The sequence below is a fragment of the Cheilinus undulatus genome, linkage group 17 (genome assembly GCF_018320785.1).
Source record: "Cheilinus undulatus linkage group 17, ASM1832078v1, whole genome shotgun sequence".
NCBI classification, from domain to species: Eukaryota; Metazoa; Chordata; class Actinopteri; order Labriformes; family Labridae; genus Cheilinus; species Cheilinus undulatus.
Genome location: NC_054881.1, coordinates 32,861,594 through 32,874,241, shown reverse-complemented (window position 1 = coordinate 32,874,241; position 12,648 = coordinate 32,861,594). Strand labels below are relative to the sequence as shown.

At 38.8% G+C, this 12,648-nt stretch overlaps 1 protein-coding gene across 1 annotated transcript in view; it reads right to left on the bottom strand.

The window, feature by feature from the left end:
- The window catches only part of lrrc75bb (leucine rich repeat containing 75Bb), a 42,547-nt gene that overhangs the window by 23,757 nt on the left and 6,142 nt on the right, over nt 1-12,648 (bottom strand). The window contains exons 2-3 of the mRNA XM_041811301.1: nt 9,652-9,780; nt 2,871-2,983 (exon numbers count right to left, since the gene is read on the bottom strand). Coding sequence (XP_041667235.1) covers nt 2,871-2,983; nt 9,652-9,780 — 242 coding nt within the window. The remainder of the gene's footprint in view (nt 1-2,870; nt 2,984-9,651; nt 9,781-12,648) is intronic.

Genomic DNA, 12,648 nt, shown 5'->3' with positions numbered 1-12,648 from the left:
AAGAGGGAAACACACATCTTCTAATCGGCAACCTCGGCAGTGATTCCTCCTCCCCCGTTTTTTCTTTTCCCTCTCTCCGTCTGACAGAGCGTTTCCCTTGAGCCTCGGCTCAAACTGCAGAACCGCTCTGTGTGGCAACTGTTGAACAAAATGGACTCTCACAAGAAGGAGAGAGAAAAAATCCCACAGGAAACGAAGGGGAGGGGAAGAAGCAATGCAAAGGAACGGAATTTAAAACAGGAGAATTGAGGAGTTTGGAGACAGAGTCAGGTTAAAATGAAAAGATCAATAGCAGAAAGTCATTAGATATCATGTAAAATGTGTTCCAATGCATCAATTTCTGCTGGTTTTAGTTTAGCCTCATATTCACAGAGAAAAGAAAGCTTGTACTGATGCCTGGATGTTTGCAGCAGAGGCTGAGGGAGAGACAGAAGCCTGCTAATGAGCACACTGGGAGAGTCTGCCTTGTTGTTCTGTTGAGTGTTATTTCAAAAATATTGCAACCAGAAGAGCGGGGTGGGACGCTGACTCCAGCTGTCAAAAAAATCTTTCAATCTGGGTTAATTGCTTGGGGAGTGGGAGCCTCATCATCATCATTAGAGAGGTTTTTTTTAAACAGAACTTCCCACAAATGTACCTGTTACTTCAATTGAGTTGGAGGGGATATTATTTGTTTACGCAATCAGTGCCTGTCTGTTGCTCTTCCTTTATTTCCCTCAGGATCATCAGTATGTGACCTCTGACGGCCTGCATTTTGATCAAAGTTTGTCCAAGTTCAACCCCAGTAAACACTGTTCAGTCATACTCCCTCATCTCTGTTTGTTTTTTGTCTCCTGATTATCCTCTGAGACAGTTTAGTAGTAAGCATTACAGCTTGGGTTTCAGTTTAAAAAACACTCTGTGTTGTTAAAATCTCAGCAAATGCATTACATTTTTTTCTTGGCTGGTGTTTTAGATGGTGTGAAGCTGTTTTTGCCACTGTAGTATCAGGTGGGATTCTGATTTTTGCAGCTGAGAAGCAGGTGTGAAATTGAAGGCAAGATGACAGAAGTTAATGATCTGTCAGCTCTGGTTTAAAAACTAAGAGAGCTAAATGTACCATTAAGCAACAAAAAAGTATGAATAAGGGAAATAATGAACATTTTAAAATAAATGTGTATATGCAATAAAAATGTAAAATTCTTTATTGTTTTAACTTTATCTTAAAATGCAAAGTGGTGCAAAATTTACACAAGTAATGCATTTTAGTATTTCCCAAACCTTGCAAACCTGATCAAATGGCCAGATTTTATCTTTGTAATCAGGCAGAACTTGCTTTCAAAGGTCCAATCTGAAGTGTCTGTGCTCAGTCCTTAAATTGATGGATCAATCAGCATCACTTAAGGAGAATGAGTCGGTAGCTATGGGCTAGGTTTAGTTATACTGCAAGCCTGTAAACAATGGCTGCAACTAGTGACAATGTAACCTTTGGAAGCTTCTATCAGAGCTAGACAAGAACTAGACAACATTTCTTTATTGAAAAAGGAGAGAAGGAATTTATTGTAAATATTCACTTATCACACAGCACCGTCTTAATGACAGTAATCAAAGCAATACCATGGTTATTTTTCAGTACCCTGGTATACAGTATTACTGCCTAGTCCCTCTACATGTTTACAATAAATAGATACGTTATTGCCACACACACAGTGACTGAAACGGAGACCAAATAGGTCAGAGTTCATTGCATTATACAGTCATCATTAGACCACTGTGTGAATGATGAGATTAATTTCTTGATGTTAAAATGATTAAGTTTCTCTTCACTTTACTGGAAACTGGAAAATAAGTATAAACAACAATATATAAGAAATAAAGTGTCAGCACCCAAAATTTCTTGGGAGAGGATACCTAAACTCCAATTATAGCATATATTTATTCAGGTATTTATTAAAATATATTGTCTTTAGTCTTAACTTGTCAGTATCAACTTTTAATAGCCAAGTAGTTCATTTAAAGGGCCCATCTTCTTTTCTCATTTGTCTAGTACTCCTGCTCTTGAAAAACGCAAAAGTGATTAATTTAAAAATGTAACATTTCTTATTCAATAACTCGATTAATCAACAAAGGAATGGATAGAATACTCAATTACAAAAAGAATAAATTACTGAAGATCTAATTGTTTGTGTTGTAATTTATCTTTCTGGATCTTCCTGCCCAGGGTCCTGAAGAGCAAATTAGTTACATAGCTCAGTTTTGTTGTGCACAGCCCTTGTCAAAAACTAAAGCAAAGTTTTCAATATTTATTACTGCTTTTCTTAGTTTCTTTTCAAACTAAGGGAAATACAAGTTTAAACAGAATAGCAGAAAATGATAGAGAGCATTGATGTGACTACTTGGGTTACTCGTGTCCATGAACAATCTCCCATACAACTAAAAAATATGCAACAGAATGTCTGTTTTCACTGTAAAGTAGCTCTCTGCCACTGCAGCTGTAATAACCTCGGTTCAGCTCTTCAGAAATGATCGGACATTAGATATGTTAGATGATTGATATAGAGTTGTTGTACACTATAAGTCCACTAAAAGAGATTTTAAAAATGTGCCCAAAGAATTCAAAGCAGCTATAAAATTATAACTTTAAGAAAAAAGCAAATGTGGTGGTAAGAAATCCTTCAAAAGGAGTGTTTTCAACATCAACTTTTTAGCACACATCAAAGATTTAACCTTGAAATGCTGTATCTAAATTTCTAAAACTTCTTAAGACCCTCTTAGTCAGACTAGAGTTTGCAGAGAAGCTGTGTAGAGTTTTATGTGTTGGACTGATACTTTTCATGACAGCTGAGGCTGTCCTTCAGCACGGTGTTACACAACAGAGAGGACACACTCACCAGGCCTGAGACTTCCTCCTGGGCACGCTCTGCTTTGTCCACTTGGAGTGCGGGGTCAGATGGTAGATCAGCTGGCGGCAGATCTTGTTGGTGGACTTGAACGAGTCGATCTCCTGCAGCACACACACAAGATAGGTGATGGACTTTAAAGGTCAAATTAAGTAAAAGCAAACACTAGCTGCTTTGAATCAATGCAGCTAAACCATCAAATCTTCAAGAAGTCACAAAACTAACACCTGAACTGTATATTTTCGACCCTACAAGAAAAAAAGCTGCTTTCAAAGGTTAAATAAGTATTAATACTGGATATCTGATCTCTCTTCCCTTTATTCCTGCAAACTTCAGATGTACTGACTCCAACACAGTCACAACGTTTTTCTCTTTTGTCCTTTGAATAAAGCAGCTTCAAACATTTTCACCACAGAAACAATTTATTTTCCTTCTGCCTCTTTCTTTGCTCCATGTCTCAACTCCCCCTCTCCTCTCTGTGCTCTCTTCCTCCTCCGTCAAAGACTCTAAATGGAATGGGTTGTGCTGAACAGGGCAAATCTAATTAATGGTACAACACAACAACAAGAAAGAAGCAATGTGGCGAGGAAGAAGGGGAAAAAAGACAGGGGCAATTTACCTTAAGGCGATTAACCATTCCTGCTGTCGCCTCTTTTCTCGGGCGACAAACAAACATGCCTCATAGTTTCCAGCGCTCAGTGCTGCTGTTTCAGCCACTTGGATGAGTGAACACCGTGTTACTGCTGTGCATACTGATTTGAAAAGTGGAAGTGTTCTTTGAAAAAGTGAATTTGTGATCTGGAAGTAAAAGTGCATTACTGTGGCTCTAAAAGCATTAATCATGGCTCTGTAAATCTTAGTGCATCAACTTAAACATACTATAGATGAGATGTCAGCAAACTGATGACCAAGAGCTGCAAAACATTAAAAAATTATCTATCTTCCAGCCCTCAACACATCCTTGAATATATAAATAAATGTCAGTCTGGTGGAAAATAGTGGACAAAGAAGCTGCTGCCAGACCTTAAATCCAGCACATTGCTTCTCAACATCCCCGTCACGTCTGACACAGTCTCTGCCACGGGTCGCCAACCAGTCAGGAGAACATTTCTCTCTGTTTTCTCCACCGTCCGTTCTCATGGGCTTTCCTCGCCAAAGCAAACAGCGATAAGATTAGAGTTTCTTACAGGTGATTATCAACTGGACTCTGCGAGAGAAAACTGGAACACTTTATCTTAAGGCGGTCCATCTTTTCCTTAAAGAGATAACTGCAGACTTAAGATAAGTGTGATGGCTGCCGGCTCTGTTTTACAGCCACTCAAAGCTACGTCTGTGGTGTCCTCACCCTCATATCTGAGTTTGAATTTTAATGTGTCTGATTTGTATGCCATATACTGTACAAGTGGTTGAGCTGAGTCTGATACCAGATAAATTATGATTTATATTTAAAGGAATAGTCCTTCATTTAACAGACCAGATAAGTCCTAACTCAACTAACATAATAACCAATGTATTATGAAGTAGTTTATCACAGAGATTTACCAAAATTATAGTTCTGTAGGGCTGTAACCTCTGTGATAAGTGATAAGACTGAGAGAGAAATCTTGAAAAGGCTGTATAATAGCAACACAATATCAAGCATTGGTACATACTTAACTCCTCATCTAAAAAGCCTTATTAACTAATTCATGTCATTTTTTACACACACTTATGAATACTTTATTGATGCATTAGTAAAGAATTAGTTGATACCTAACTCATCATCATTATTGACTAGCTTACCCTTAATGCATATGATATATGCATTAAGGGTAAGGGTTACTCATGCCTTACTAATACTTTACTAATGTAACCTTGCAAAGACAATGGATTAGACTGTCTCCATCCCACAAAGTTTCAAGCTGATATGCTTGTTCCCTGTAAGATAATGACCAGATCAATCAGCATCATTTGATAAGAGCTAGGTAGGAGCTATGGGCCTGGTTTAGTTGTACTGCAAGCTGAACAATGGAGGCTTAAGAGATTAGCAAGGATTTTTCTCAGAACTGGATATTTCTGTTTTAAAAAAGAGCAAAGGGGGCTGGTTTAGCTCAGCTGGTAATAGTTGGTAGTTGATAAAATCGGCAATGCATCTTGCAGATACTGTACATGGACTGAAACTGTTGCTGTTTTATGCAGGAGTAAAGCAAAAAGCTATTCCAACAAATTTAAGTGGGCTTACAGCAAGGTGAAACCAGATTATTATATGAAAAGTATGAAAAACAAGATCAAGAGACAACAGAGAGGGCCATGATAAGTCTACAAAGCTATATATTACTGTATTCATTAACAGCTAAGTGATTAAAAATAACTATTCTAATTACTTGGATCTCTGAGGATCTGAAAGGAAGTGTTTTAAAGTGTAAGAACTAGGGCTGTAGTCAACCAAAGAAAATCTTGGTCGAACAAAATTACACCCACACACTGACCAGTCAATTGGTCAAGGCAGGTTAAAAAAAATAATAATAAAAAAAAAATAAAATAAAATAAAATAAAATAAAAATTCAGCTTAATCCATAACAGGCTCCTCATTGCACCCTCTGGCAATCTGGATGACCCTAAAAATTGACATAACAAGCTTCATGAGGCACTATTGATTAATTTTATCCTCATTATGTTGTACTAAAATAACAGCTAACTCAGATATGATCAGGGTGCACCTACCTTTAGTCATATAATTTCCGTGATCATGGCACGATAACTTTTTGGTCATCATAGCTAACAAAATATCCTCAGACAATTGTTTGTATCAACTTATAAACCAAAGAACTCTGCTTTAAAGATATGCTGGTAGCTAGCTGACAGTAGATAGTTTGCCATCTGCCAACCCTAGTCCCAACCTGCCGTACAATATACAGGGAAAAATTCAAAAACTGTGGCCTGACAGCAGTAAATTACAGTCCTATGGGGGACTTCACAGAGGCAGTTCACTGTTCTTAGATACAGTCTATGAGTAAAAAGGCAGGCTGAATTAAACTTTACATCTATGGAAAAAAAAAAAATACCCAGCCAGCTTAGACTGCCCTTTCTTGGCTGAAATATTCCTTGATCTCTCACCCTGCCTTATATCTTTCTTTCAGTTTCTTACAAACAGTATGTGTAGTCAGTAGCTGGTCATGGCAGACTTCACAGCACCAACTGGACTCCAGCAGCATCAACTTCTCCACTGTCCATCTGCCACCTGTTAGATCCTACAAAGCACTTGATTCCATGAGGCCCCACAATCCTCTGTGTCCCTGACCATGGCCCTGGCTTTGTTAACCTCAGCCGGATCCCTGCTGGGAACCTGCCCACACTTTCCAACATGAAGCAGACATGACAGATAATCTTATGCACCTGCAGGTCTGGAGCACAGCTGCTGTCTGTTTGCCACTGAGCTGAGAGAGCTCACGAGCAGCAGGGAGGACAGACCACAGGGTGCCACTGCAGAGCCAAAACCTGACCCACTGACTCACCACTGATCCACTTTTCATCCTTGATCTCAAAGAGGTGCCCACTTTGTATTTTCTGCAGCAAATAAAAAACTAAATATCATAGATAATCAAAGATTTTTTTTTTTTTTTTAAAGATATAACTTTTGGTTTCTGTTGTTGCAGATATTTGTTAAGCAGGGTACACATGAATAGATAATTGGGCCAACTTTGGGGCTTGATTCTCTCCTTCTCACAAAAGTAAACAAAGACCCATTTTCATGGTTCTACAGATTATCAGGACAGATTTTCTGTGGTGTTATGTGAGTCAAGAGTAATCCGCCTACTTGAAGACTGTTGGGGCTGCACTGATTTCGAATAGGAAACAAAGGACATGTTTACTATCTGTGAACCTATCTCCTGTTCTGTGAGGGAAAACTAAAGGCAGCTGAGCACACACTCTTTGGATTTTCATGTGAAATGAAAAGGTAGTCAATTGGGATGTGAGCTGTCTAAAGAAAGAAGCACAATGACTAGGAAGCAGGAAAGAAAGGGAGTGTTTTTTTACATGTAAATATCAACAATTAATTTCTCATGTCAAAAAACTGGGGAAGAGAATGATGAAATAGTGACAAAAGGATTTTAAAAACACTCCACTGCTTACCTTACTGGTGAAAGAGAGTTGAGTAGTTTGATGAATGGGTGCTTTATTTAAGAAAATTACATGCTGGAAACAATAAATGACAATGTAAACAAAAAATGTGTGCTACAAACAGTAATTTACACAGCAACAAACTTGCATGCTGTAAATGATAACTGTCTGCTGGATCTAAAAAAATGATTACCTGAAAATATAACTTTTATTTTCAATTAATTTGTTTTTTATGGACTGATGAGACAAAGATGAACCATTACCAAAGTGATGGAATGGCTAAAGTCTAGTGAAAGAAAGGATCTGCTCATGCAATGCCAAAAAACAAAGGAGTTCATCAGGGGCAACAAGTGGAAGGTTTTAGACTGGCCAAGTCAATCTCCAGACCCTATAGAGCATTTTACCTGCTTAAAAGGACAATGAAGTGAGTAACACCCCAAACAACTGAAAGATGCTGCAGTGAAAGCCTGGAATAGCATTACAAAAGAAGAATAAAAAAATTTGGTGATGTCATTGGGTCACAGGCTTGACCCTTCCAATTTCCACCTGAAGTGAAAAGAGGCCACGTATAAAAGCATGAAATTAATCTGTAACGAGGGAAGCTTTGGAGGGAATTATATATTCAGATCTTTGAGATGTGTCTTCGTGAAAGCTCATATTGCAATAACAATAAAATGATGCCAGTTTAATTGTTCCACGTGCTCTCACTGTCATGTAAACACTAGCTGTTCACATCACCTTGTCACATCTATCTAAAAGCACTGCTCCACTTCCTCACTGTTAGCCTATCATGTTGCTGCTGTCTATTCAAATTTGGCTTTCTCCTCCATCAGTTCATTCTTGACACGCTTGCATGCGACCTTTCACCTCCACATCACTGCTAAGTATATGAGACAACATCATCAGCCACCAACCCTGGTCTTCGCGGTACGGTTAGCCTCTTTACCCCATCAATCAGAAGACATCTTCAGTCATCATCTGGTCAATCCCAGTCTTCACAGTTGATCAACTTTCTCACCAGTATCTGGAGTCAACAGGGGGATAGATCCTGCTGCCACTCAGGGCAGACACCCTTTGATCACCCTTTGCCCCAGTAGAGTTCAAAAACTCTCTGACAATAATTCAATATCACTTCCATATAAAATCAATATAATGTAATATCACATCTATGTAAAATAAACATGACCTCAAAAAATTTAAATGTCTCTCCTGTTTGAAATTAAAATTCACTGTACAGTCATTCTTTGATTGGTGAAGCACCTTTCCTTAAATTAAAATTTTATGCTATGAATAATAAATAGCTACTTTCACACTGCCTCTCTTTTCCATGTCTGTTACGTCTTCGTTCCGCAACGCCATTCAGTATGAAAGCGACCGTTCCGGAACCAGGGGCGATCTCGCCCCACCTCTGATCCGGATTGAGAGGTAGTTTCAGAGCCGTAACAGACTTTTCTGCAATGAGTGTGAAAGGACGTCACGGCATTCCGCAAAGGCGAGTGTGCGCTGCTGTCTCCATAAACGGGAGATTTAAAAACCAGCGTGGTTTAATCGAGCTGATCACACTCTGTACGGGAGAGGAGAGAGCAGACACATCTCTGCTCACAGCAGCGTCTGAAAAGTTCCATGATGTGTTCAAGTGAGCTCAGTACGCTGAAGTTTCCAACCTCCGATGTAAACACTGTGACACTGCTTAAAGTCGGACCTCCAACTCAGAAACATGGAGGAAAAAAAGTCTATTGGATCTAATTGATCAAAATTAATGTTCATGTTATTTTCCCCGTTTCATTTAGAAAATACAAAGTTTTAGACCGAGAAATCCAGAGTTTCAAGTTTCATTGAAAGCAGCGGCTGCCATCTGATTACAGGACGCCGGGGTGTGTGTGTGTAAGCTCAGGCGTGCACAGCTCTGTTACACCTTTGTGTGAATTGCTCACTGCAATTCACAGGGCATTCCTTTTTGCCTTTATTGCGGAATCCCTGTGTAAAAACGGCTAATGATACATGAAAGTCAATAACTATTTTTTATCAAGTCATTACAATTTTATCATTCTGACCTCTAATTAATCAAACCACTTAATAATCTATCATTCAATTTTACAGTTCAAATGCATTTTTACTATATCTTTTACTTAGATGAGTTTGATTACTTCCACTTTGATCATTTACTTTTATCATCCTTCACAGACAGACATAAGGAAGATGTCAGTGAAGGCTGAAGCTGTAGACTCCTGTTCTTCAAGATAAATGTATGAATGATTTGTTAAGTCAACCACCTTTCCCCTATAAAACATGATCCTGTCGCTTCTGCTGGATGTGTATTAAAAGTTAATATGTCATCCACTTGCAGACACATTGTAGAGACACAGAGGGCTGTGTAGTGATCCATTATGCTAATGGACAATCACCTCAGCTATCATTTTCCATTCTTCACAGCGTCTGTTGTTGTGTTTGAACAAAGCAAACTGACACTCCATTGCTGTCAAAACAGCATGACAACAATGTGACACACGCACTTGAGCATGGCTGATAAATGCAGACATGCTGCAGCTTGCCTCTCCGGCTCTTGCTCTGTTAATTAACGTGAGGTCTGTTGTGTTTGGAACTAAGAGTTGCTGATTCATAATTCATGAATGTAACAGCTGAAACAAACAGGATCAGTCAGGATCTTTACCTTTTTTGGACACTGCAGGTCTCGGGCGAGACTGAGCAGCAGTTCGTGGGAAATGGGGTCCACCAGGTTGAGGAAAGCTGCGTTCTTGTACAAAATATCATTGAGCGAGGTTCCCTGGAGTCCCAAATCCTGTGAAAAAGAAATAAATAAAAGAGACTAAATTTCTTCTAAAAACTTCAATATAGAGAAGAAACTACACAACTCCAATTTGCAAAAAAAGTTGGGGCACTGTGTGAAAAGGAAATAAAGACACTGCAATGATTTGCAAATCCCATAAAACCACATTTTATTCACAATAAAATATAAACAACATCTCAGATGTTACAACTGAGATGTTTTACCATTTTATGAAGAATATTTGCTTTGTCTTTAACAACAGTCTGTAAACATCTAAGAAGTGAGGAGACCAGTTGCTGGAGTTATGGGAGAGTAATGTTGTCCAATTCTTGTCAGTAATAGGATTCTAGCTGCTCAAAAATCCTGTGTATTCTTTGTTAGATTTTTCATTTCATGATGTTTTCAAATGTTTTCAATTGATGAAAGGTCTGGACTGCAGGCTTTACTACAAACCCCTGCTGTGTAATGGATGCAGAAAATGCAAGGGCTTCCCTGCGAGAGACACTGCCTGGATGGGAATTCATGTTTCCCTAAAATCTCCATGTTCTTTTCAGCATTGACAGTACCTTTCCAGATGTGTAAACAGCCCATGCCATAGGAACTGATTCAACCCCATATCAAAAGAGAGGCTTCAGAACTGTGCACTAACAAGCTGGATGTTCCTTCTTCTCTTTAGTCCACATGACACTGTTTTCGTGGTTTCTGAAAGAAATTTGAAATTTGAAGTCATCTGATCACAGAACAGTTTTCCATTCTGCCTCAGTCCATTTTAAGTGAGCTTTGGCACAGAAAAGACTGTGGCATTTCTGGATCCTGCTCACACTGGCCTTCTTTTTGCATGAGTCAGCTTTGACTTGTATTGTGGATGGCACGGCCCACTGTGTTGACAGACAATGATTTCTGGAAGTGTTCCTTCCCCAACGCAGTTATATTAAGTATATAATCATGCCTGTTTTTAATGCAGTGCCACCTGAGGGGCTGAAGATCGTGAGCATCCAATATTAGACCATCGGCATTGTCCCTTGTGCACAGAGATTTCTCTATAATATCTAAATCTTTTGATGATATCATGAACCATGGATGGTGGTATATTCAAAGTCTTGAAAATTTTGCATTGATACACACTGCTCTAAAATTGTTCCACAACTTTTAGACACAAGTTAACCTTGGCCATCTTTAATTCTGAGAGAGACTGCTTCTCAACAATACTCCTTTTATACCCAGTTATGTTACTGACCTGTTGCCAATTAACTTAATTAGTTGCAAATTATTCCTTAAGCTGTTTTTCATTAGTACCACTCTCTTTTCCAGCCTTTTGTTTCCCTGCCCCTAATTTTTAAAGATGTTTTGCTGCCATAAGATTTGCAAACCATCACATTCTGGTTTTATCAACATTTTACAGAGTGCCCCAACTTTTTGGAGTTGGAGTTGTAACACTCTTGTGCCTTTGTGAAACTATGTTTGATATTCAAAATACATTTCATGGATGGTTCAATAAAAATAGATTATAATTTTCTATTAACTACAATCATACCCCCTTTCATCATGCCCTCTTATCACACTGCAGCTGATAAGCTTTTGTCGTCACAGTTGGATGTTAAGACCCAGTATGTGGGGATGATATCTGTATGCATACATGTGTGTTTTCATATATATGTGTGGGTGTTGGGATGAAAGTTTAAGTTTTCTTAGATAAAAATGGTGTTGCCCTTTTTCAAACATTAGTAGAGAGAGTAAGACTCCTTTGGTCCCCCTTATCTCATTTGCAGGCATTTGTAGTAGATTTTCTCGCAGGAGTTTTTGTAATTTTCACACATAAAAAACCCTCTTAACCATATGAGAAAAATACCTTTTGATTCCAGCTAAACGCACTTATGCTTTCTACTTTCAATCTTAGAATCTATTTGGAACAGGGTGTGGTTGGAAGAGCAGGGCATGACATGTATTCCGCAACATCGGCTGCTTTTATTTGTGAACGAAATAAATAAATAGAAGCTGCATCTTCAGGTAGTGCTTTGAGTGCTGACGTGTCATTACCAAACAGTTTGAGACCTAACATTTCCAAACACATCAAATAGTCTCAGCAGCATGCAGCATCCCCCGCCTTTTCAGGGAAGATACAAGCACCTGCTCACACATACACTCATACAGAGGAAAAAACAAAAACAGCAGGAATGATGGAAAATTGAGCACATGAAACAAAATCGTGAGAAGATGAAAGGAAGAAGAGAAAAAATAAATCTCTTTTATTTTAGACATAAAGCTGCATTTCTTTCTTAATCCAAAGCAACTGTTAAAAGTTGATTTCCACCACTCAAACATGCTGTTGTATCAACAACTTAAAGGTTGCTACTGAATGAATAAAGACCCCAAATGAACATGTTTCACCGGACTTTCATCCTCTTGCTTACAGAGCTGGATGCTTTATGTCATGTAAAAGTGAACAACCAGAAGCTGAAAAGCTACAGAGTAAATACTGTCAGCTTTATTCGAACTGAAAAGCTTTTCAGTTAGCCGGCTGGAGGTTGAGGCAGTGTAAAACACGCTCTACACGCTTTGACAGCTCTAATACTTCGGGGCACAGTGGAAGCAAAGAGGAAAACTCCCATCAGCATTTTCTCCTCCTCCAGCTTTTTGGGTTGATTTATTACAGCCGAGCTCTGTGGGATTCCCTGTCGCTGGACTATCCTCCAGACAAGCTTCCCCTTCAATAAAACCTCATTTAGTCAGACTGAAAGCACCACATGTGTCCATAAATGAAAGCACAAAGTAATTTTAAAGATGATTTTATAATGATGATGTGTCTAAGGCAGCTGCAGCTTTTGATAGGGCTGATTTTGTGCTGCTTTGAGGGAGATTCACAGCTAAAATGAAGCACAT